The 22,783-nt window shown below is 32.5% G+C and overlaps 1 protein-coding gene across 1 annotated transcript; it reads right to left on the bottom strand.

The window, feature by feature from the left end:
- Positions 1-21,558: 21,558 nt before the first annotated feature.
- Positions 21,559-22,783, bottom strand: LOC129873537 (BAG family molecular chaperone regulator 2-like). The gene is made up of 2 exons (XM_055948650.1): positions 22,444-22,783; positions 21,559-22,162 (listed from the first exon to the last, which is right to left on the bottom strand). The coding sequence occupies exons 1-2, from the start codon at positions 22,709-22,711 to the stop codon at positions 21,921-21,923; spliced, it is 510 nt and encodes a 169-aa protein (XP_055804625.1). The 5' UTR covers positions 22,712-22,783; the 3' UTR covers positions 21,559-21,920.

Here is a 22,783-nt window from a genome sequence, read left to right on the forward strand (position 1 = left end):
AAAAATCTATACTATATTAAAAGCATGAAGACCCTTAAAATATTGATTGAACTTTTTGCCCTTCGTTAAAACACCCCACTTTAGATAAAACTTCTTTTCACCATTTTTCTCAAATTATTATACAATTGTTTAAATGATATTATTATATTGACTATAATAAATATAATAAAAATTAAATGAAAAAGGTTTTTTTATGATGATTGTATTACTACTACAATCTTTTTTCAAGTAAAACAGACTTGATACCAAAAAATAGTAAAAAAAAGATTCAAAATAATAGGCAAAAAAATACAAAATGAAAAAAATTAAAAATTATCATATCTTTTTTTTGGTTATAATTGCCGTTATTCTTGGGAAAAAGACTCATTATATGGTTATAATAGAGGAGTCCTAATACAAATTAAACTTTGAATTCAATTAAATTTGAGTTTCCATAAATTTTTGTCAATCAGCCATGAGTTTGAATATTTTCCAACTCAAATTATATGTCGCAGCTATATTGCCTTGGTGATTGAATTAATTTTGATTCAACTATATAGATTTATTTTGTGATTTGCTTGTGTAGCTGTGTATCATGTTTAATTAATTGTATGTTTTGATTTGCGAATGGGAAGGAGGAACAGAGATTCTCATCCATGAGCAGATTATGCAACTCTCATCATTGATTGACTCTCTTGTTATTGTTTTTGGGGTTTCAGATATATATTCTGGCCTTAATTAATTTCTACATCATTTGATATTAGTATATTTTCAGCTTTAGGATATTTATTATAGCGTAGTTTGCGGCATAATTTGGGCTTAAATATTCATGTGTGACCATTGAAGCCATGGCTTCTTCTGCACCAATTTTCAACTTTGGCAATATCACTTCTCCACACACTTTTAATAATATTATCACCCATGACTTTAAGGTAAACTCTTTTTTTTTTTTTTTTCTATCTAAGTGATCCAAAGAAAAGCATCTCTTCCTCCCTTTCAAAACAAAGGAAAAATGTACACATCAATATAATAAAAATATGTATTTTTATATAAATTGTTGAATTTGATAGTGAATATAGAGGACATTGTTATGTATGATATTTGAAATTAGAGTTACAATCTGCTGCACATATTATAGGTCAAAAATATGATAGATATGTGTATTTTGTTGTTTCTTCAAAAGGGACATACACTGCATGCCATGAAGGGTAAGAAATTCCATATTGTGTTGAATTTTTAATGATATATTATTATTATTATTATTAAATTGCTATTGTGTGTATATACAATTCTTTATTTGTACTTTTTGTTCTCTTGGAATGTTAATTTCCGGTGCATCATCCCAACAACTGATACAAGAACTTAAATATCTATCTCAATGATATTGTAAGATTGCTTTGTGCTTTTCCTATATTTTTGCTTCACTCTTGGATGTGTTCTTATTATCATTTTTCTATAAAGATGCAAACGTCTTTTTATTTAGATAATACAATACTTTAACCATTTCTTATATAAATATTTATTTCTTTAAATAATATATAATCAATGCCTAAATCAGTTTTGATAGATTGTGATTCAAATAATTAAAACACCACATTAAGGTGAAAAGACTCATCATACTGTTGGTATACGTAATTGAAGCTTTAATGCCCCAATTGAATATTTTGGTAAAAAAATGTATTCTCTTCTCTTTCAAAATGAGTAATTATTAATTTAAGATTATCATAAAAGTGGATCTATGTAAAATTTTCAAATCTAAATTAAAATTTGTGATCGGCTTGTAAATTCAAAAGAAAAAAGTCAAATAAAAATTTTCTTAGGAGTCTTTTTTTTCCATCTTCTTTTAGAAATTTGTATCCTACTTTTAAACTTTTTGTTGGTGAAATTATAAGATTACAAATTACAATTGAAAAATAAAATGAAGAAATTAACTTCACTTCTTGGCTGAGGCGCGGATATCTCGCTCTCTTTAAGGAGATTCAAGCCCACTGCAGTAAATCGTTTCACTGGTCCAACAGTAGTCCTCTTGACTTGTCCCCTCCAGGATACAACAGCCTTATCACAAAAATGTAACTCAACAAACTCTGGACAAGAGTTGAGTTTAAAGCTCTTCACAAAGAATACCTCTCTTCAACTAATAAGAACTCTCTTTTTTATATAAACTTAACTCTCTCAATTTTTTCTTATCATTTTCTTACCTTTCAAAACAAAGAAGACCTCTCTATTTATAGGAGAGAAAATCATTCAAAGATGAAAAAATAATAGAATGCCATCATTATCATCATTTAGTGTACCATTATGATTTAGTGCACCATTATGATTTAGTGCACCACTTATTAGTGATAATTAGATTAAAAATACATAATAATATGATTTAGTGCACCACTTATTAGTGATAATTAGATTAAAAATACATAATGGAATGATTTAGTCTTGCACTAAATAAAGATGATAATGAAAGACATTTTTATGCACTAAAGAAAGAATAATAAAGATGACATTAAATGTCATCAATGGACAATTGCTAAAATTGCAATTTAATAAAATGTTAAAATGTTCACACACTAACAATCCCCCACTCATTTTAATATTGTATAAGAGAGTTTATCAGCTGAAGGAAGATTACTATACATAATGAAGGTGTGCTCTGCATTGAACCTCCACTTAGTGAAACAATAACTTTTACTCCAGAGTCGTAGTGGTCTCAGACTTGAACTATGACTGCTTAAGGGACATAAAATATTACTGCTCACACATAGTAATCAAGGTATTGTCACGAGCTTTATAAGCCAGCACATTACGGCCTTGTGCTATCCCGGTTTTATGAGTGCTTTTGAGAATAAGCCTAATTCTCATAGGAAGCGGCCTACTTCCATACTCACATAGGTGAAATCTATCAAGAGTGCTCCTGTAAATTTAACACTCCACCCATACGGGCTACAGATTTTCATTAAGAGTTATTTAAACTCAACCTCCTCAATTCACTACAGGAAACAATGCACTCACATCATAAGGAGTGAATAAAAATAGTGCATTTTTTTCACAACAAGTCATCATATGATTCGTTTTTCCCATTGAACCTGGTTATAGGATCTCTAGTCTCCAAGTTGGGTTTCCTCATATATGACTCATGGATTTATAGGCTTCAATCCCATCCCCTCGATGTGCTCCAGACCTTTTCTCTTGTTAAGGCCTTAGTAAGAGGATTTGCAAGATTTTCACAAGATTTGACATAATCAACATTAATGGTACCATTTGTCAAATATGATCTTACATTACTGTGTTTCCTCCTTATAGGTCTGGATTTACCGTTGTAATAACGATTTTGAACTCTACCAATTGCTGCAGTGCTATCACAATGAATTAAAATTGGAGGAATTGGTTTTTCAAAATAAGGTATTTGAAATAATAAATCTCTTAACCAATTCGCTTCCTCACTAGCTGAAGCTAAAGCAATTAGTTCAGCCTCCATGGTAGAGTTAGCAATTATAGTTTGTTTTTTTGATTTCCAACAAACAGCACCACCACCCAATGTAAAAATGTAACCAGTGGTAGAACAGGAATCACCTGCTAGAGTGTTCCAATCTGCATCAGAAAAGCCTTCAAGTACAGCAGGATATTTTTTATAGAACAAACCACAAGTTTTTGTTCCAATTAAATATCTCATAACTCTTGTTATAGCATGCCAATGTTCATTACCTGGCTTGCTAGTAAACCTGCTAAGTACTCCTACTGCATATGCAATATCAGGCCTAGTGCAATCAGTCACATATCTCAAACTTCCAATTACGCTAGCATATTCCTTTTGATTTATCACATCAATTTCACTTTGTACAGGAAACAAGTGTACACTTGAATCAAAAAGAGTTAAAACATGCTTGCAATCAAGAAAGTTATATTTTTTTAAAATTTTCTCAACATAATGTGACTGGTCAAGGAAAATTCCATCACATGTTCTAGTAATTTTTATTCCTAGAATAAAATTTGCCTCACCAAGATCTTTCATATCAAAATGGCTTCTAAGAATGTTCTTAGTATCATCAATAACATTCATATTCGAGCCAAAGATCAATAAATCATCAACATATAGGTAAATAATAACATGTGTATTATTCCAAGACTTATGATATATGCACTTATCACACTCATTTGTTTTAAAATCATTTTCAATCATACAGGAATCAAACTTTTCATGCCATTGCTTTGGTGCCTGTTTCAAGCCATATAGGGATTTAGTAAGTTTACATACTTTGCTTTCTTGGCCTGCTTCAACAAAACCTTCAGGTTGTTCCATATAAATTTCTTCATTAAGTTCTCCATTTAAAAAAGCAGTTTTTACATCCATTTGATGAATATGCAAATCAAAAATTGCAGCCATAGCGATTAAAAGTCTAATGGATGTAATTCTTGTAACCGGAGAAAAAGTATCAAAAAACTCTAGGCCTTCTAGTTGCTTAAACCCTTTAGCAACTAGTCTAGCCTTATATTTATCGATTGATCCATCTGGTTTTAACTTTTTTCGTAAGACCCATTTGCAACCAATTGTTTTACAACCTGGTGGTAAATCAACTAACTTCCAAGTTTTATTAGAAATTAGTGATTCCATTTCATCATTTACAGCCTCTTTCCAAAAAATAGAATCATACGAAGATAAAGCTTCTTGTAAAGTGAAAGGGTCATCTCCAACATTAAAAACATAAAAATCAGGCCCAAAATCTTTTTCTACTCTAGCTCTTTTACTTCTTCTTAACTCAAAATCATCAATTTCTTTATTTTTTAAAATGGAAGAAGAAGAACTAGGTAGTGATAAAATATTTTGTTCAATTCTTTGACCCCCACTATTTTTAGAATCAAAAGGAAATTTATTTTCATGAAAAATAGCATCACCTGATTCTATTACAATATTATCTTCAAGATTAAAAAATCTATAGGCTGTACTATTTGAAGCATAACCAAGAAAAGCACAAGTAGTAACTTTCTTACCCAATTTTGTAACTTTGGGATCCATTAGCCTCACAAAGGCTAGACAACCCCAAACTCTTAGATATCCCAATTTTGGCTTATGACCTTTCCACAACTCAAAAGGTGTTAGTTTAGTCTTTTTATGAGGCACTCGATTTAACACATAACATGCAGTCAAAATAGCTTCACCCCAAAAATTCAAAGGTGCATTTGACTCAATAAGCATGGCATTAGTCAATTCAACCAAAGTTCTATTTTTCCTTTCCGCTACACCATTAGATGAAGGTGAATAAGGAGGAGTAGTTTCATGAATTATTCCCAATGATCTAACAAAAGAATTAAACTCATTTGACTCATATTCACGGCCTCTATCACTTCTAATTCTTTTTATTTTCTTCCCAAACTGATTTTCAACCTCATGGAGAAAAAATTTAAAATTTTCAAAAGCATCACTTTTATTTTTCATTAAGTAAACATATGTAAACTTAGAAAAATCATCAATGAAAGTGATAAAATATCTATTTCCTCCACGAGTTAAAATTCCTCCAAGTTCACAAATATCAGTGTGAACTAATTCTAATAAATCAGTTTTTCTTTCAACTTTAAAATGAGGCCTTTTAGTGATTTTTGCTTTACTACAAGCTTCACACTTTTCAAAATTCTTTTTAATCACTGGGATTAATCCTAAATTACTCATGATTCCAACATAACGATCATTAATATGACACAAACGAGCATGCCAAAAATTAGTAGAAGAAAGCATGTAAACAGAAGTAGAAATTTTATTCATTTCAACATTCAGTTTAAACATCCCATCACAAGCATACCCCTTTCCCACAAAAATACCTTTTTTCACAATTACATATTGATCAGATTCAATAATTTGTTTAAAGCCTGCTTTATTAAGAAGAAAACTAGACATCAAGTTTTTTCTCATGGAAGGAGTATAAAGTACATCTTTCAAAGTTAATATCCTTCCAGAGGTAAAACACAATTCGACATCTCCCGTTCCAAGCACTTGAGTAGTATGAGAATCACCGAGCATGATGGTTTTGGGCTCTCCAAAAGGAGTATATTTTTTAAACCAATCTTTGTCATAACAGACATGACGGTTTGCACCAGAATCAGCCCACCATCCATCAACATTCTCAACCATGTTTATGTCTGTAATCATTGCCACAAAAGGCTCTTCGGTAACGTTTGCCTGAGGTATAGGACCACGTTTCCGGTATCTGCAAAATCGAGCAATATGCCCACTCTTGCCACAGACAAAGCACGGTCCTTTATCATAAACTTGTTGATTTTGTACTTGGTTATTTTCACCATTATTTTTCTTGGGTAGTCTACCATTATTTTTCTTGAACTTTTTCTTCTTAGGCTTCAAAGAGGTATTTTTGTTAGATTCAGGAGTAACATATTTTGAAGTAACTAAATTTACCTTCGTTGTGATGTTGCTCTCTTCATTTTGTAAAAGTGCATCTTGGCCCCTTGCCTCCTCTTCCATGCGGATTTTCATGATCAAAGTCTCAAGAGAAGTTTCCTTTTGTTTGTGGCGCATAGTTTTTTGAAACTCCTTCCATGAAGGTGGAAGTTTGTCTATTATGCCACAAACAATAAGGTTGTCTCCAATTTTGACTTCCTCGGACCTGAGCTCTCCAACGATCATTATAAAATCTTGAGCTTGGTCTATCACTGATTTATCATCCACCATTTGGAAACGAAAAAATCGACTAGCAGCATATTTTTTCGCTCCAGCTTCTTCGGTATCATATTTACTCTGCAATGCTTTCCATATTTTCTTGGCACTAGAGTAAGTTCTATCATAATAATCATAAAAATTATCAGATAGACAATTCAGAATATAATACCGACACTTGTAGGAATCATTATTGTACTTTTCCACTTTCTCTTGATGAGAAATAAGTTCATCGTTATCCATGGAGAGGATGTCAACTTTATTAGGATTTTTTTGAGTTAACACATATGAAACATTGAGAAGACTTAAGTAGAAAAGTACTTTACCCTTCCATCTCTTGAAATGATTACCATTAAACCGAAATGGTTTGTTTAGATCTCCCATCTTGATATCCGCGGATTTTTCAATTGTAGCCATAAATGAATCTCCTTAAAATTGTTGGTGAAATTATAAGATTACAAATTACAATTGAAAAATAAAATGAAGAAATTAACTTCACTTCTTGGCTGAGGCGCGGATATCTCGCTCTCTTTAAGGAGATTCAAGCCCACTGCAGTAAATCGTTTCACTGGTCCAACAGTAGTCCTCTTGACTTGTCCCCTCCAGGATACAACAGCCTTATCACAAAAATGTAACTCAACAAACTCTGGACAAGAGTTGAGTTTAAAGCTCTTCACAAAGAATACCTCTCTTCAACTAATAAGAACTCTCTTTTTTATATAAACTTAACTCTCTCAATTTTTTCTTATCATTTTCTTACCTTTCAAAACAAAGAAGACCTCTCTATTTATAGGAGAGAAAATCATTCAAAGATGAAAAAATAATAGAATGCCATCATTATCATCATTTAGTGTACCATTATGATTTAGTGCACCATTATGATTTAGTGCACCACTTATTAGTGATAATTAGATTAAAAATACATAATAATATGATTTAGTGCACCACTTATTAGTGATAATTAGATTAAAAATACATAATGGAATGATTTAGTCTTGCACTAAATAAAGATGATAATGAAAGACATTTTTATGCACTAAAGAAAGAATAATAAAGATGACATTAAATGTCATCAATGGACAATTGCTAAAATTGCAATTTAATAAAATGTTAAAATGTTCACACACTAACACTTTTCATGTAAAATAATTCCACAAATAAAGGATTTAATAAAAATATGACTTACTAAAAAGAGGTAAAAGTGAAGCTACAAAGAAAACATAATTTAAATAGAACATATAGATTTCACATTGCAATACCAATAAATATTGAAAGTATCCAATTTCAAGATGATTTCTAACTAAACTACATATGGAGTGCAGAAATGATGAAGCATCAAAGATTAATGTCAAAAAAAAAAATTGCAGTGCTTATATATTTTGGTAGAGATGGGAGAATTTTAATAGTTCAATTGATTGGCTATCTGAATTTTCATTAGCGAGAATTCGATTTCTTACGTTGAAATTCCCTCCCCGTTTCTCTTTTCCCTTCCCAATCCCCAATTTTCTTAAAAAAACATAATTAAAAAAAATGGTAGAGATGACTTTGGTACTTTTCTCTTTTAAAAAACAAAGTGCTCACATGTTCAATCAAAATAAAGTGTTTAAATAAAATTTATAGTTAAGATTAATGGCTTGTCAATGTATTCATCTAACATATTTGTACTTTAATATAATAAATATCTATAATTGTAAATGTTATATAACTGATTCAACTATATCCATCATATTTATATATTCAAAAATATTGAATTCAATTATTGTATTAATATAATAATATTTATTTTATTATTTAAATAAATATTATATTTGGTGTAACGTTAATAATTTTTTTAATTATTTTATATAAATTGACGCAATGCACACGTGCAAAGCACATTAAACTAGTTTAAAATTAAAATTTTGAATTATAAATTTCATATTCAAAACTGACCTATTTAAATATATCTTTTGTAATTACCTTTCTAAATTTGCACTAAAAAAACAAATGAGTCAAAGAATTAAATAAGAATAAACTCTTCTTATTTGTTAAAAATATAAATACGGGATCGTTTGATTGGAAAAAAGTTATTCAGAAATTAATTATTCTGGATAAATTATTTCACTATGTATATATGATAACTTATCTCATTACTAAAGTATAAATTGTGGTAGAATAAATAATCTCAAAATCGTCTAATATCTTCAACCAAACGCAGAATAAATAGTCATATATTTTATCCGTTAGATATTATACTTTATACCTTATTTGTATGAGCGATGGATATGACTTTTGTACTTTGGATAACACCAATAAGAGCACTGAGCACCCAAAAAGTCTCAAAACTTGAATTGATTGTCATTTACTCACCTCAAATATTTACGTATGTATTTATTTATTTAATATATATTTTTACTTATTTTTTTTTAATTATGATACATTAAATTGATATAATTTAAATAAATATTTACCTTATATTTCTCCGGTCATGTAATTTACATTGATATAATTTAAATAAATATTTACCTTATATTTCTCCGGTCATGTAATTTACATATTTTAGCTGTCACAATATTATCATGTTACTTGAAAGCTTTATTTTAATTTGCTATTACTTTTTGAAAGATAAATATTGTTTCATCCAATTTTGTTTTAGATTAACCAATATAATGAGAGATTATTGTTTTTGTATTATTATTTTTTTTGACATCCTGAACGTTAGAAACTTTGAAAACATGATCATTAACTCTGAAGTTAACCAACTAAAAAAATTACTTAGGACCCTTGTAAGTTAAAGTATACAAAAATAAATATATTTGGTTTAATTAGTTTTATTTTTTCCGCGTGTATTAACTAGTTTGAAAACTATAAAAGTAGCACCGATCCGCTCATTTTAGAACTCACCACCATGATCATACGCTACCGGCGCTACTTAGACTCCACTCGATTGCTGTCCCGGTGACGATGTCCGATGAACACCCTAAATCAATTTCCCCGGCGATCAAGTAATGCCACTGTTCTTCTCATCCATTGAAAAAGAAAGAAGGAAAATTGGAGAAGTCGTTGAAGTTACATGAGTATTCTTGGAGCCCTAAATCAGATTATCTTGGAATTCTTGGAATTCGAGAACTTCATATTGTTAGATTAACTTGGAATTCAAAGAAATTGTAGGTTTCATACGCTACTGTCCCCATGACGATGTCCGGTCAAAACCCTAAACCCTAAACGCTAAATCAATTTTCTATTGGTATTCTTTCATCCATAAAAAAGGAAAGAAGGTAAGTTCGAGAACTTGGTATTTGATGTTGTCAGATTTTCTTGGAATTCTTGCATGCATTATCTTTAAGAAAAATTCAACAACATGTTGGCTTTTTGAAAATTACATTGGTATTCTTAAATGCATGTTTTAAGGAAAGCAAAGAAATTGTAGTTTTCAAGAATGTTAAGGATGTATTTAGAGTATCAAATGCAGCTTTAGAATTTGGGAATGCCTGAGGCTATTAGGAGTTCAGTTCGGTGAGGGGTTATCTTGTATGATTTCACAAGGGTTGTTGAGGAGTTGGTTTTCAACAGCCTCGATGTATAATTTACCCTTTCAAAGTTTCAGTATTCTTTATCATTTTACTAGGTATTGAATGGAAAGATGTTGAGTCGTTCTTGAAGGCCCCACTCGCACAACTCTAAAAAAAATTAAGTAGTTTAATTGTAAGAAGTTGTGATTTGTAGTATTTTGAAAGAAGACACTCAACTGGACAGACTTTCGTAAACGCCCTCACTGGTCATTTTCCTTTACATGGACTGTTTCTTAAAAATGGAAAATAGTGCCATTTAAGAGAATGGGGAATTATATGGTTCATCTTTTATGATTTTGTTAGTGTTTTCATTTGAGGATCAGTAGAGGTGGGCTGCTGAAAACATCATAGGTAAGTGACTAACGATGGCAAGTCGTGCTTTCATTCAGTTTTAATCGTTTAGACTGATTGCTCCTGCGAATTGTACAAAAGGCAGTGACTGGTGAGGCTCTTCAATGAATTCTTATGTTCCTTTGGTTGGTACTTCTGATGACTCGGGCATATGCTTTATATGAAAATTGATACTATTTTTTCTTCTCAGAAAATGTGTGCAACTAATTAATGTTCTTTTCCACCATGTAGAAACTACAGTTGTAAGAAGACTGCCGCATTCTGCAAAAGCTATCTGCTCAGAGCTTCCACAGCAGTCGTCCCATCAGTGTGGTCAATCTTCCACCCCAAGTTGTGGTGACGGTGTATTCTCTGATGAAAGGTAAAGTTATCAAATTTCTTGGGAGGATCAGGTCACTTTTCGATATCTCAATCAAATATGTTAGTAACTCACACGACCTGATGTTTTTCTCTCTTCAGGTAAAGTGTGAATATGAAACTTGGTAACATCTGGAATAGCAAGTTACAAGCTCTAGGGGAGAGCACAAGTACTCACCATAGGGAGTCAAAAGAAGGTAAACCATTCCTGACATTTGTTCCTAATCTGAAAGCTGAATTTTTCTAGTGCATGTTTCACTTAATTAGCTTCATTTCTTTCACCCACTTTTCAAGATTATCTTAGAATGCATTCTTATTAATCATGAAAGCATTAGAGATCATGTCTCTTTCTAAGTTTCCAAAGCCACATAGTCTCTTTCAAATTCCATCTTGTAATAAAATTGTCATGCCTGACATTATTTGATTCAAAATTTGAGAATTTGCACCAACAATATCTAAGTTTCTTAATTTTGGGACAGAATGGAGGGACTTCCGTCCAGAGATCACAGTTGAGTACCTTAGCTATATCTCGGATGTTTTTGCGACTTCTCTATCTTGTTAAGATGATGGACTTTTACCCCTTCCAGTATGAGATGCAGAGGATCTTAAGAATCAGGTTATACTATATACTCAATGTCAATTCTTGCGTCTTGCATTTTGTTGGTGATTCACTGGTTCCTGATACCATTGATAAAAACTGCCCGGAGGGTGCCAAAGTTATCCAACAGGTTGATAAGAAGTTTATTCCAATTGTGGCGGTCACAACACTTGCTATAATTGATCAGGACTATTCTGGCCTCTGCATAGTCCATTATGGCCATTCTTGGTTTCTCATGAATTCCTTATAATGCATTTATTTTAAACAATTGTTTCTCTAAGGGATGGTTTGGTTGGACTCATTAGCAAATATAAATCATCATAAACTTCCGCATAAATAGTATAATATTTTTTGGCTGCGTAAGAAAGTAATTTCTGCATGACTATGTAGCACTCAGATATCTGCATTATATAGTCAAGAATTATGATCTTTTGTTTGATTCTAGCATTTATCTTCATTGGACATTACGCTAATTGTAATGTTCTACAGCATGCTGGAGATGAGCGAATTTGTTTGGAAGAACTACCTGAGAAGGTAATGATTGTGTAAAAACTCATCGACGTGTTATTTCAACTTGAAGTCTGTAACAACATTAACAACAATGTACCCAGTGAAATCCCACAAGTACTTGGAGTCTGTATCTTATTGAATTATCAGGTTCTATCTGGACAAATTAGGACAACAACCTATCTTGATTCTGAACAAGAATTGGTTCATTGATTTTGGTAATATGTAACATTGAATTTGAGTCTTGTGGGGGCTCTTTATTATAGGGAACATTGATTTTGAGTCTCTAACTATGCTTTTGCAGGTCATGTCTGAAATTGGTTACCAACTACTACACAACTACGCTGACCAAATTCAAAACTGGGGTTGGATCTGCAACATTCATTCACAAGCTTCAAGATCATTTACTAGGTAAGTTTTACTATCTTGTTTTGGATTTTCATTACACAACCAGTCTGTGGAACTTAATAAAATTGCCATTTACCAGAATCCATAAATTTTGCAACATTCATTGAAGTTGAACCTAACTCTGAGCATGAAGTTATGTGTTTTGGTTCAAGCAGGAACTTAAATCTGATTCACAAGCAACCAACATCTCTAACACTTCTTGCGGTAACATTCTCTAATACTTGTCTCTGTCATATTATTCATTCAAATGGTTAAGTACATGCAAACCATTTGCAAATCAGTCTTAGTATTATAGTATTGATTGTAGTTGTTAATACATGATTTAGGAAGTCACGCTAACTATTAGGAAATAGGAATTGGGATTAGGAATTATTGGGAATAAAGCTACCTGAGTAGTATAAATACACAAGGGTTGGGAGAGATTGCTCACCTACATCCTCAAACCTTTTACTACACTTTATAGCTTATTCTCTTCAACATTCATATTCCTCCCTCTGAAGGATATATGCCTGTCTAAATGTGGAAAACAAAGCATGACAAGCCCTTCTTCTCAGGCTAGTTCTTCCATTCTGAGGTATCAATAGCACAGTTTATATCAGTTTTGTGCTCCATCTTGTTGAAAGCAAGAAGGATTTTTGAGGGTTTAAGCCTTTCGAGTGTTTTGTGCGCATTGTCTCTTAAGAGGTCCATTTTATGTTTTAATTGGGTTTATTATAGCAAGTGAATTATGAATTGTAACTTCTAAGGGAAGAGCTTTTTTGTTCTAATACCATCAGTAACAAGACAATTCTTTAGAGGTTCTCTTTTTGATTTATAAGGCCTTGAAGCTATAATAGCTTCCAAACTTAATTTGGAAAACTATTCATGACATCTTTCATGTTTTCGGAAATACTCCATTAGCTAACAAGATTCTCTTGCATGTGTTTCATAAGAAAATGATTCTTTTCTTGATAATACAAGTTCTGTATATTTTGTGCATTAATCTCTAACTGATGCAGATCTATTAGAATTTATTCAACAGGTTAGTTCATTGACACTAACTTGCTGTCATATATTACTCCTCCATTTAACACTTAATCTTACTCATGGAATCTTGCTTAAATGCCGCGTCATGTTCTCTGATTGATCATCAATAGAGTACCTTACAGGAGCAAGTTCATATTTAATTTATGAATTTGGAACTACCTTGATGCTCTCTTGCCTCCATTACTGATGTCTTTGTTTTTATTTGTGTTGGAACAATAACTCTGATATGGATAGAGTGGAACATATACAGTGGAATGAGGATCAATATAGCAGGCCAACTAATTTTGGGGGTGAAGCATAATTGATGGATTGATTCATCTACAGTTATAATGTTGCCATTCTATTTATTTTCGTAGGTGCAATTATGTTTGGAGATGCATTGTTTCCTTCAGAATGTTCTCTCGTTGTTGAGAAGTTGAAGCAGACTTCTTTGTGTTTTCAAGTGAGTGGAAAATTGCATTTTAGGAAATATATGTGTCTGCTTCCGTGATGAACATTCGTTGTAAAAGACGTCCAGCAAAAATGTAAAATTACAAATATTTTGAAATATTAAAATGAGATTATGGTCATTAGATACAAAAAATATTGATGCTTAAATATTGTTTTTGGTTTGATCGTAAGATGTTCATGTACATCTCAATCTGCTGTGCTTGCTTTACACCAGTGACATCAAAATACAGCCATTACAATGATATGCATGTTCTGATCTTGTAATAGAATTGTCATGCCTTTTATTTTTTATTCAAATTTTCAGAATTTGCACTAACGAAACTCAAAATTTCTAAGATTCTGTGAGAACATGGAAGGACTTCCGTCCAGAGATTACCTTAGCTATATGTCAGATGTTTTTGTGACTTCTCTATTTTGTTAGGATGATGGACTTTTACCTTTTCTAATATGAGTTGCAGAGCGATACTGGAGCAGAGAATCTTAAGAATGAGGATATTATACTCAATGTCACTTCTGGCATCTTGCATTTTGTTGGTGATTCATTAGTTCCTGATACCATTAATAAAAACTACCAAAGTTCTACATAAGAAGTTTATTCCGATTGTGGCGAACACAACACTTGCTATCTATATTGATCAGGTCTATACTGGCCTTTGCATAGTCAATTATGGCCATTCTTGATTTCTCATGAATTTCCTTATAATGCTCCTCTTATCAGATATACCTGTGAATTATGAGATCAAGAAAAAGAGGTGCAGGCCCAGTGTTGCAAAGCTACACTTCGGCTTCCTTCCCTGCAACCAAAGAAACTGTTTGGAGAGTGCACTGTCAGGAGAGAGATTCGATCTTCGCAGAATATTCTGTTTGGGAAGTGCTTCCAAATAGCATGATCCTGAGTCCGGATTTCTCTGTCAGATTGAAAGTTCAAGTCGGTCAATTGATCAATCTCTTGCTCATTGCACAGTTGGTGTAAACTGGAAATCTAGATGCTCTGTGCAACCCCTTTCATCCAATGCCAGGTAATTTGTCCTTGAGTGCTTGTTTGTATTAATAATAAACGATGTCAGAAATGTGTGCAACTAATTAATGTTCTTTTCCACCATGTAGAAACTACAGCTGTAAGGAGACTGCCGCATTCTGCAAAAGCTATCTGCTCAGAGCTTCCACAGCAGTCGTCCCATCAGTGTGGTCAATCTTCCACCCCAAGTTGTGGTGACGGTGTATTCTCTGATGAAAGGTAAAGTTATCAAATTTCTTGGGAGGATCAGGTCACTTTTCGATATCTCAATCAAATATGTTAGTAACTCACACGACCTGATGTTTTTCTCTCTTCAGGTAAAGTGTGAATATGAAACTTGGTAACATCTGGAATAGCAAGTTACAAGTTCTAGGGGAGAGCACAAGTACTCACCATAGGGAGTCAAAAGAAGGTAAACCATTCCTGCCATTTGTTCCTAATCTGAAAGCTGAATTTTTCTAGTGCATGTTTCACTTAATTAGCTTCATTTCTTTCACCCACTTTTCAAGATTATCTTAGACTGCATTCTTATTAATCCTGAAAGCATTAGATATTACAATGTCTCTTTCTAAGTCTCCTAGGCCACATAGTCTCTTAAAAATTCCATCTTGCTTGTGTTCTAATCTTGTAATAGAATTGTCATGCCTGACATTTTCTATTCAAATTTTCAAAATTTGCACCAACAAAAACTAGTTTCTTAGATTCTGGGACAAAATGGAGGGACTTCCATCCACAGATTATAGTTGAGTACCTTAGCTATGTCTCGGATGTTTCTTTGACTTCTTCTCTATTATGTTAAGATGATGGACTTTTACCTTTTCTAATATGAGATGTAGTGCGGTACTGGAACAAAGAGTCTTAAGAATCAGGAATACTCAATGTCACTTCTGGTGTCTTGCATTTTGTTGGCGTTTCATTAGTTCCTGATACCATTGATAAAAATTGTCTGGAGGGTACCAAAGGCCTCCAACAGGTTGATAAGAAGTTTATTCTGATTGTGGCGAACACAACACTTGCTATAATTGATCAGGTCTATTCTGGCCTTTGCTTAGTCCATTATGGCCATTCTTGGTTTCTTATGAATTTCCTTATAATGGATTTACTTTAAACAAATGTTTCTCTTAGGGATGTTAACAAGGACATGTCATACACATTGGTTTTTCTGATTGGAGTGTTGTATTTCTTTATTACAATGTGTTTACTGCTTCTAAGACTGACAATTTTTCCAGTTTGAACTTAAGTCTCCTGATTTTTGCTTACCCAATCATTCCTGACCTGAATAAGAGCACGAGGAGTCAAAAGAAGTACACGTGATGGGGAGTCAAAAGAAGTACACGCGATGGGGAGTCAAAAGAAGGTAAACCATTCCTACCATTTGTTCCTGACCTGAATGACAGCTGAATGTTTCTAGTGTATGTTTCAGTTAATTAGTTTCATTTCCTTCACCCACTTTTCAAGATTATCTTAGATTGCATCCTTATTAATCATGAAAGCATTAGATTCTGGGACAAAATGGAGGGACTTCCGTCCAGAGATTACAGTTTAGTACCTTAGCTATATCTTGGATGTTCTGTGACTTATTCTCTATTTTGTTAAGATGATGGAATTTTTTCTTTCCAATATGAGATGCCGAGCGCTACTGGAACAAAGAATCTTAAGAATCAGGATGCTATACTCAATAACACTTTTGTCGTCTTGCATTTTGTTGGTGATTCATTGGTTCCTGACACCATTGATAAAAACTGTCTGTAGGGTGCCAAAATTCTCCAACAGGTTGATAAGAAGTTTATTCCGATTGCGGCAAACACAACAATTTCTATAATCGACCAGGTTATTTCGCCTTTGCATAGTCCATTATGGCCTTTCTTGGCTTCTCATGAATTTCCTTATAACATTTACTTTAAACGATTATTTCTCTTAGGGGTCATTTGGTTGGACTCGTTAACAAATATAAATCTCAGTATAAACTTCCGCATAAATAGTATAACATTTGCTGGCTGCGTAAGGAAAAGTTATATCCGCATAACTATGTAGCACTGCACATAAGAAAAAATAAGCTCGACATAACTAATGCAGCATTTGGTTGGCAGTATTTAACTGTTCACTGTTAATATCTTCATGACTTATGCAAGTATTATTTTATGCGTGATAGGTTATGGAATCAACACACATTTGTCAACAATGCATGGCTATGAGTATTTACATGCAAAATTTCTCTTTAATGTTAGCATTACTTATTTTATTATTCAAAGCGTAATAATCCCCACATTATTATTCACTATATAACAGTTTTTATATTATTATAATTGCACAAATAATACTTTAACAAATTATGTCTTCCTCTCTTGTAATGCAATTTTTTTATATTACTGAAGAAAAGCAGAGTGATATAGGGTGCTTTATCTTTTGTTTCATCACTTTGTGAGCGTCTGGTGGAATATATTCTTGTGTAGAAACTTAGGTCCATGTCATAATAAATGTGCGTCCATTTTTACATAGTCAAGGATTATGAACTTTTTTTTTTGATTAATGATATTTATCTTCGTTGAACATTACAGTCATTGTCATTTTCTACAACTTACTGCAGATGAGCGGATTCATTTGGAAGAGCTGCGTGAGAAGGTAATGATTGTCTAAAAATTCATGAAAGTGTCATTTCAACTTGGAGTCTGTAACTTATTGAATTATCAGGTCCTATCGAAAAAAATGAGGACAACAACCTATCTTGATTCTGAGCAAGAATTGGTGCGTTTATTTTGATAATAAGTAACATTGATTTTGAGTCTTTGACCATGCTTTTGCAGATCATGCCTGAAATTGGTTACCAATTACTACACAATTATGATGACCAAATTCAAAATTGGAATTGGATCTGCAATATTCGTTCTCAAGCTTCAAGATCATTTACCAGGTAAGTTACGTTCTTTGTTTAAGTTTTTATCACTCAACGAGTCTATGGAACTTGATAAAATTGCCATTTACCAGAAATTCCATTGCACTAAATTTTGCAACATTCACTAAAGTTAAACCTAACTCTGAGCATGAAGTTATATGTTTTGGTTAAAGTAGTTTAAATCTGATTCACAAGCAGCCAACATCTGTCACACTTCTTGTGGTAACATCCTCTAATACTTGTCTCTGTCATATTATACAATCAAAAAGTTAAGTACATGTAAACCATTTGCAAATCAGTCTTAGAACGGAAAGGTATTGTAGTACTGATTGTGGTTGTTAATACAGGATTAGTAGCTCACCTACATTCTCAAACCTTTCTACACTTTATAGCTTATTCTCTTCAACATTCATATTCCTCCCTCTGAAGGATATATGCCTGTCTAAATGTGGAAAACACAGCATGACAGGCATTTCTTGTCAGGTTAGTTATTCCATTCTGAGGTATCAATAACAGTTGTGTGCTCCATGTTGTTGAAAGCAAGAAGGATTTTTGAGGGTTTAAGCCTTTCAAGTGTCATTTGTGTGCATTGTTTCGTAAGGTCCATTTATGTTTTAATTGGGTTTTAAGCAAGAGAATCATGAACTGTAACTTATAAGGGAAGAACTTTTTTGTTCTAATACTATCAGTGCTAGCGGTTCTCTCTTTTTGAATTATAAGGCCTTGAAGCTTGAATAGTTTCCTACTTAATTTGGCAAACTATTCATGACATCATTCATGTTTTAGGAAATACTCCACTAGCTAACAAGATTCTATTGCACGTGTTTCATAAGAAAATGATTGTTTTCTTAATAATACAGGTTTCGTATACTTTATGCATTAATCTAACTGATGTGGATTTGTTAGAATTTATTCAACAGGTTAGTCCATCGACTCTAGCTAGCTCTCATAGATTTCTCCTTCATTTAAATCTAATCTTTCTAATGGAATCTTGCTTAAGTTCTTGCTTAAATGTTGTGTCATGTTCTCTGAATAATGTATTTGCAACCCACAGCTTGCTGATACAGATGGATCTTCAATAGTACCCCTATCAAGACTTGGGTCCTGAATAAACAAGACTTGCAGGAGTAAGTTGATATTTAATTTATCAATTTGGAGCTACCTTAATGCTCTCTCGCCTCCACCCACACCCCCACATAAGAAAAAGAGAACGATCAGGGAATTAGAACCAAAAGTGATTTGCGATATTTTTCTTTATTCCTGATGTCTTTGTTTTCATTTGTGTTGGAACAATAACTTCGATATGGATAGAGTGGAACAGATACAGAGGAATGAGGATCAATATAGCAGCCATCTCATTTTGGGGGTGAAGCATAATTGATGAATTGATTCTTGATGTTGCTATTCTATTTATTTGCTTATTTTCATAGGTGCAATTATGTTTGGAGATGCATTGTTTCTTCAGAATGATCTCTCATTGTTGAGGAGTTGAAGCAGACTTCATTGTGTTTTCAAGTGAGTGGAAAATTGCATTTCAGGAAATATCCGTGTTGGAACTGCATTTGATGGTATGTTTGAGGAATTCCATACTATTAATGCCTGTAATTTGTGATATATGTGTGTGTGTATATGTTTTTTTGTTGATCACTACTGTATGTAGAGATGTTTGATTATTTATTCTAGTTGAAGTTGAGCTGGAACATACATATTGGTGCTTAGGTACTTTTAGCCCAGCTTATGGAGACAGTATATGTGCCTCTTTTTTTCATCTTCTATCATGTTTCCTTTTAAACTATAAGAGAGGAAAAATGTTTAATCACTTGTAGCTTATTATCCAAGATTGTTGGAATACCTTGTAGTTTACTTGTTACTGCTCGAGAGTTGAGATGTTAGAACTAATTTAGTTTCAATCGGAGTAGTATAGTATGAGAAGTTTTAGTGTTATGACTTTGAGTGTTAATTATGTTGTCTCTTGTAGTCACTTTCATTATCTTGGGCCTAAAGCAGAAAATTTAATGTTTTATTATTTTTAAACTTAATATATAAAATATATTTTACACTTGTATTATTCGATACGGTTCGATATTTTTTTGGTTAATTTTTATAAAATAAAAAATCTATCCAATTATTCGATACGGTTATAAATTCATATAAAAAACCATCGATTTTATAAACTAAATCTAAAAATCTGTTCGGTATGATTTGGTTCGGTTGGTTAAGTTGGTTCAGTGACACCCGTAATTTTGGGTGACAGTTAGAATTTACAATAGGTAAAAATGTTTTGTATCTCTAAGGATATCTAGATTTACTGGCTTTGTAAGGATTTTTAGTGACGTTGTTGTTATAGATTTGTTTTCTTCTATGAAAAAACCCAAAGTCCCTTAAATTAGTAGTACAATTCAGATTGTATTAATGTGTAGTGTAAGATGGCAATCGTTAACATTTAAAATATTAAAAAGATAGTAAATGAAACAAGGCAACAACTTAAGACGACGTTTTTGAAGTGTTAGAAAAAATAGAGTGGAAACAAGTAACAAGCAACAAGGACTAAAGGTGTAAGGATGACACAACATATCAAATAATGGTATGAAGCTGCTATTGTGAGCCCAAACAACAAACAAGATAAATTGTCAAATACTTTTGGTCTCAGCTGCCTCATGGCAATCACTTAATTAGGCGGCCGATAAGATCAAATCTGTACAAATTAAAATTGGTGAGTTAATAAATAGGCGGAATTAATTTCGTTACTTGAGCAATGAGATATATGTCAAGATGGGATCATTAATTAGAACTTCATCATGCCAAAGGCAAGGACAATATCGAAGTACATAAGTTTTCCTCAAAAAGAAATTCTACGACATGCTTCGAGAAGAAAAAAATCATTTAATTGATTAGACAATAGAAAACTTGCAAGGTTTCTAAGTGAAAGAAATTGCAGAATTAAGTAATTAAATTAGTTAGAAACCAACTAAACAAACAATGTCAAACACCAAACTCTAATCTAAATAGAAAAGGATTAAGACCCCTCACCAAATTAAATATAATATAATATAATGTTGCTTTCCAGATTGTCAAACATCACAATTCACTATAATATAATCAACTTGCAATTGCTAGTGAATTTTGGGGTCCCTCCTTGCTTCTTTAAACGAAGCATCACGCGTGAAACTTTTTAACAAAAAACAAACAAAAACACCATTATATTATATTCACTAGTAAAATAGGGACCGATCGATAGAAAATGTAAATTCTACTCCATTGAGCTTCTTCTTTATCAATCCTCTTTAAGTATGGGATATTTTTAAAGGTGAATATTCTGTTCGTAGGGACTTTTTTCTCTCCTTTTTTGTTCTTCTTTTCATTATTAATTATTAAATGATGCACACATGCACGCCTGTGCTCGATTATTTTGTGTGCCCATAGACCATATTTTCTACCTAGCCGTGTAGAAAACTACAAGGGCTTGTCTTGCAGGAGGAATAAGAGATAAGAAAAATATATATTAATTTTGGATGGTTTTATTACATATTTAGTTCAGATAAAATTGTAAGATAACTTATTCTGGAATTTTAGTGTAATTTTTATCTCACACATTTAAAATGGATAACAATCTAGAATAATTATATAGTCGATAATTATTTTTCATAGAAATTTTAAGTCTATAGCCGTCCACCAAAAATAGGATCTAAATATACATTTGTTATATATATATTCCTTTATGATTAATCTGTCTCAAATTCAAATGGTGAAAAATAAAAAATATCAGAGTACAAAAAAACATTGACAAAATTAAAATTAATATAGTAACATTTACAAACTCGATAACCTAATCGAGATATGCGGACATGCACCAGTACGTTACACATTAATTTTCACATATGCTACCACAGGAACCCACTTGGGCTCGCATATAAAATTTGCTATTACACATCATTAAAAAAAAACAAGAATATAACCTATTCTAATTTGAGCAAGTTGGTAACCATATACTTATCACCATTCTTGATCCATCATCACTCATTTTCTTGATGAGGAGGGGGGTTAGTTTTTTAGGCAAGAAATTACACATATTGCATACTAACAATGTTAATTTGTAGTACTAGGAATTAGGATTTTTTATTTTTTTAGACACAAATGGTGTGGTAAGTGGATCCTATGGCTTGGACACGTCCACTTGTTGCAGCAGTCAAATTAAGAAGTTTCCTCTCTTTGATAGCTGGATCTTCAAAGAGTAACACTTTGTCCTTGTCTTTCACCCCCACCATGTGCAAGAATTCACAATCCTCTCTTTCTTTCCCTTTGTATAATAGCCTTTGCTCCTTCGGTTCTAAACCAGTTACCATTGCCAGTATCATCTTTAATTCACCTGTGACCGATAAATCACACGTATAGTCAGGTTCTGACCAACTATATATAAACAGGTCATCATTTGAAAATTATAATGAAATATATAGTTGAGTTGGAAGAATGCAACATAACTTACACATTTTTTTTCAAAAAGTAAATAGGGAAGAAAAGGGTTTAATTTGATTGTATTGGACGATCTGGATTATGACCTGTTAAAATGTTTTGATCTATTTTGACTCAATCCACTTATTTGTCTGGTTTTAAATATATAGTAAAAGTGACCAAAAAAGGGTAACTTACCAAAAGATGAAGTGGCTTGTACAGAAATGTCATGCCATTGAGTAACAGTAGAAACTCTAAGGGTGATAATTGAATCTCCATCATTCTTGGCACATTCTCTCTTTTGAACCAACATACCTCCTGGACGCAATTCCCATTTTATTTCACCACCTAATTTGGCGTCGCCCCCTGATGCTGTCGCAGTAGCTGCGACAGTGGTGGCGGCGGTGTTAGTACTTGCAACCTTTGAATTGCTTCTGAAGAACTTTTTGCATCTCAACTTGATCATTGTAATTGGCTTTTTGGTTGATGTTTTTTTTCTTCTAAAATGTCACAAAAAAGTTGTTAAGAAGGGCTTAGT

The sequence above is a fragment of the Solanum dulcamara genome, chromosome 11 (genome assembly GCF_947179165.1).
Source record: "Solanum dulcamara chromosome 11, daSolDulc1.2, whole genome shotgun sequence".
Lineage (NCBI taxonomy): Eukaryota > Viridiplantae > Streptophyta > Magnoliopsida > Solanales > Solanaceae > Solanum > Solanum dulcamara.

What these genes read in the sequence shown, in the direction of transcription:
- LOC129873537 (XM_055948650.1), bottom strand. Translation starts at nt 22,711, where the DNA reads ATGATCAAGTTGAGATGCAAAAAGTTCTTCAGAAGCAATTCAAAGGTT. An exon ending in ACAAGCCACTTCATCTTTTG is followed by an intron (nt 22,163 to 22,443) that starts GTAAGTTACCCT and finishes TATCGGTCACAG; the next exon opens with GTGAATTAAAGATGATACTG.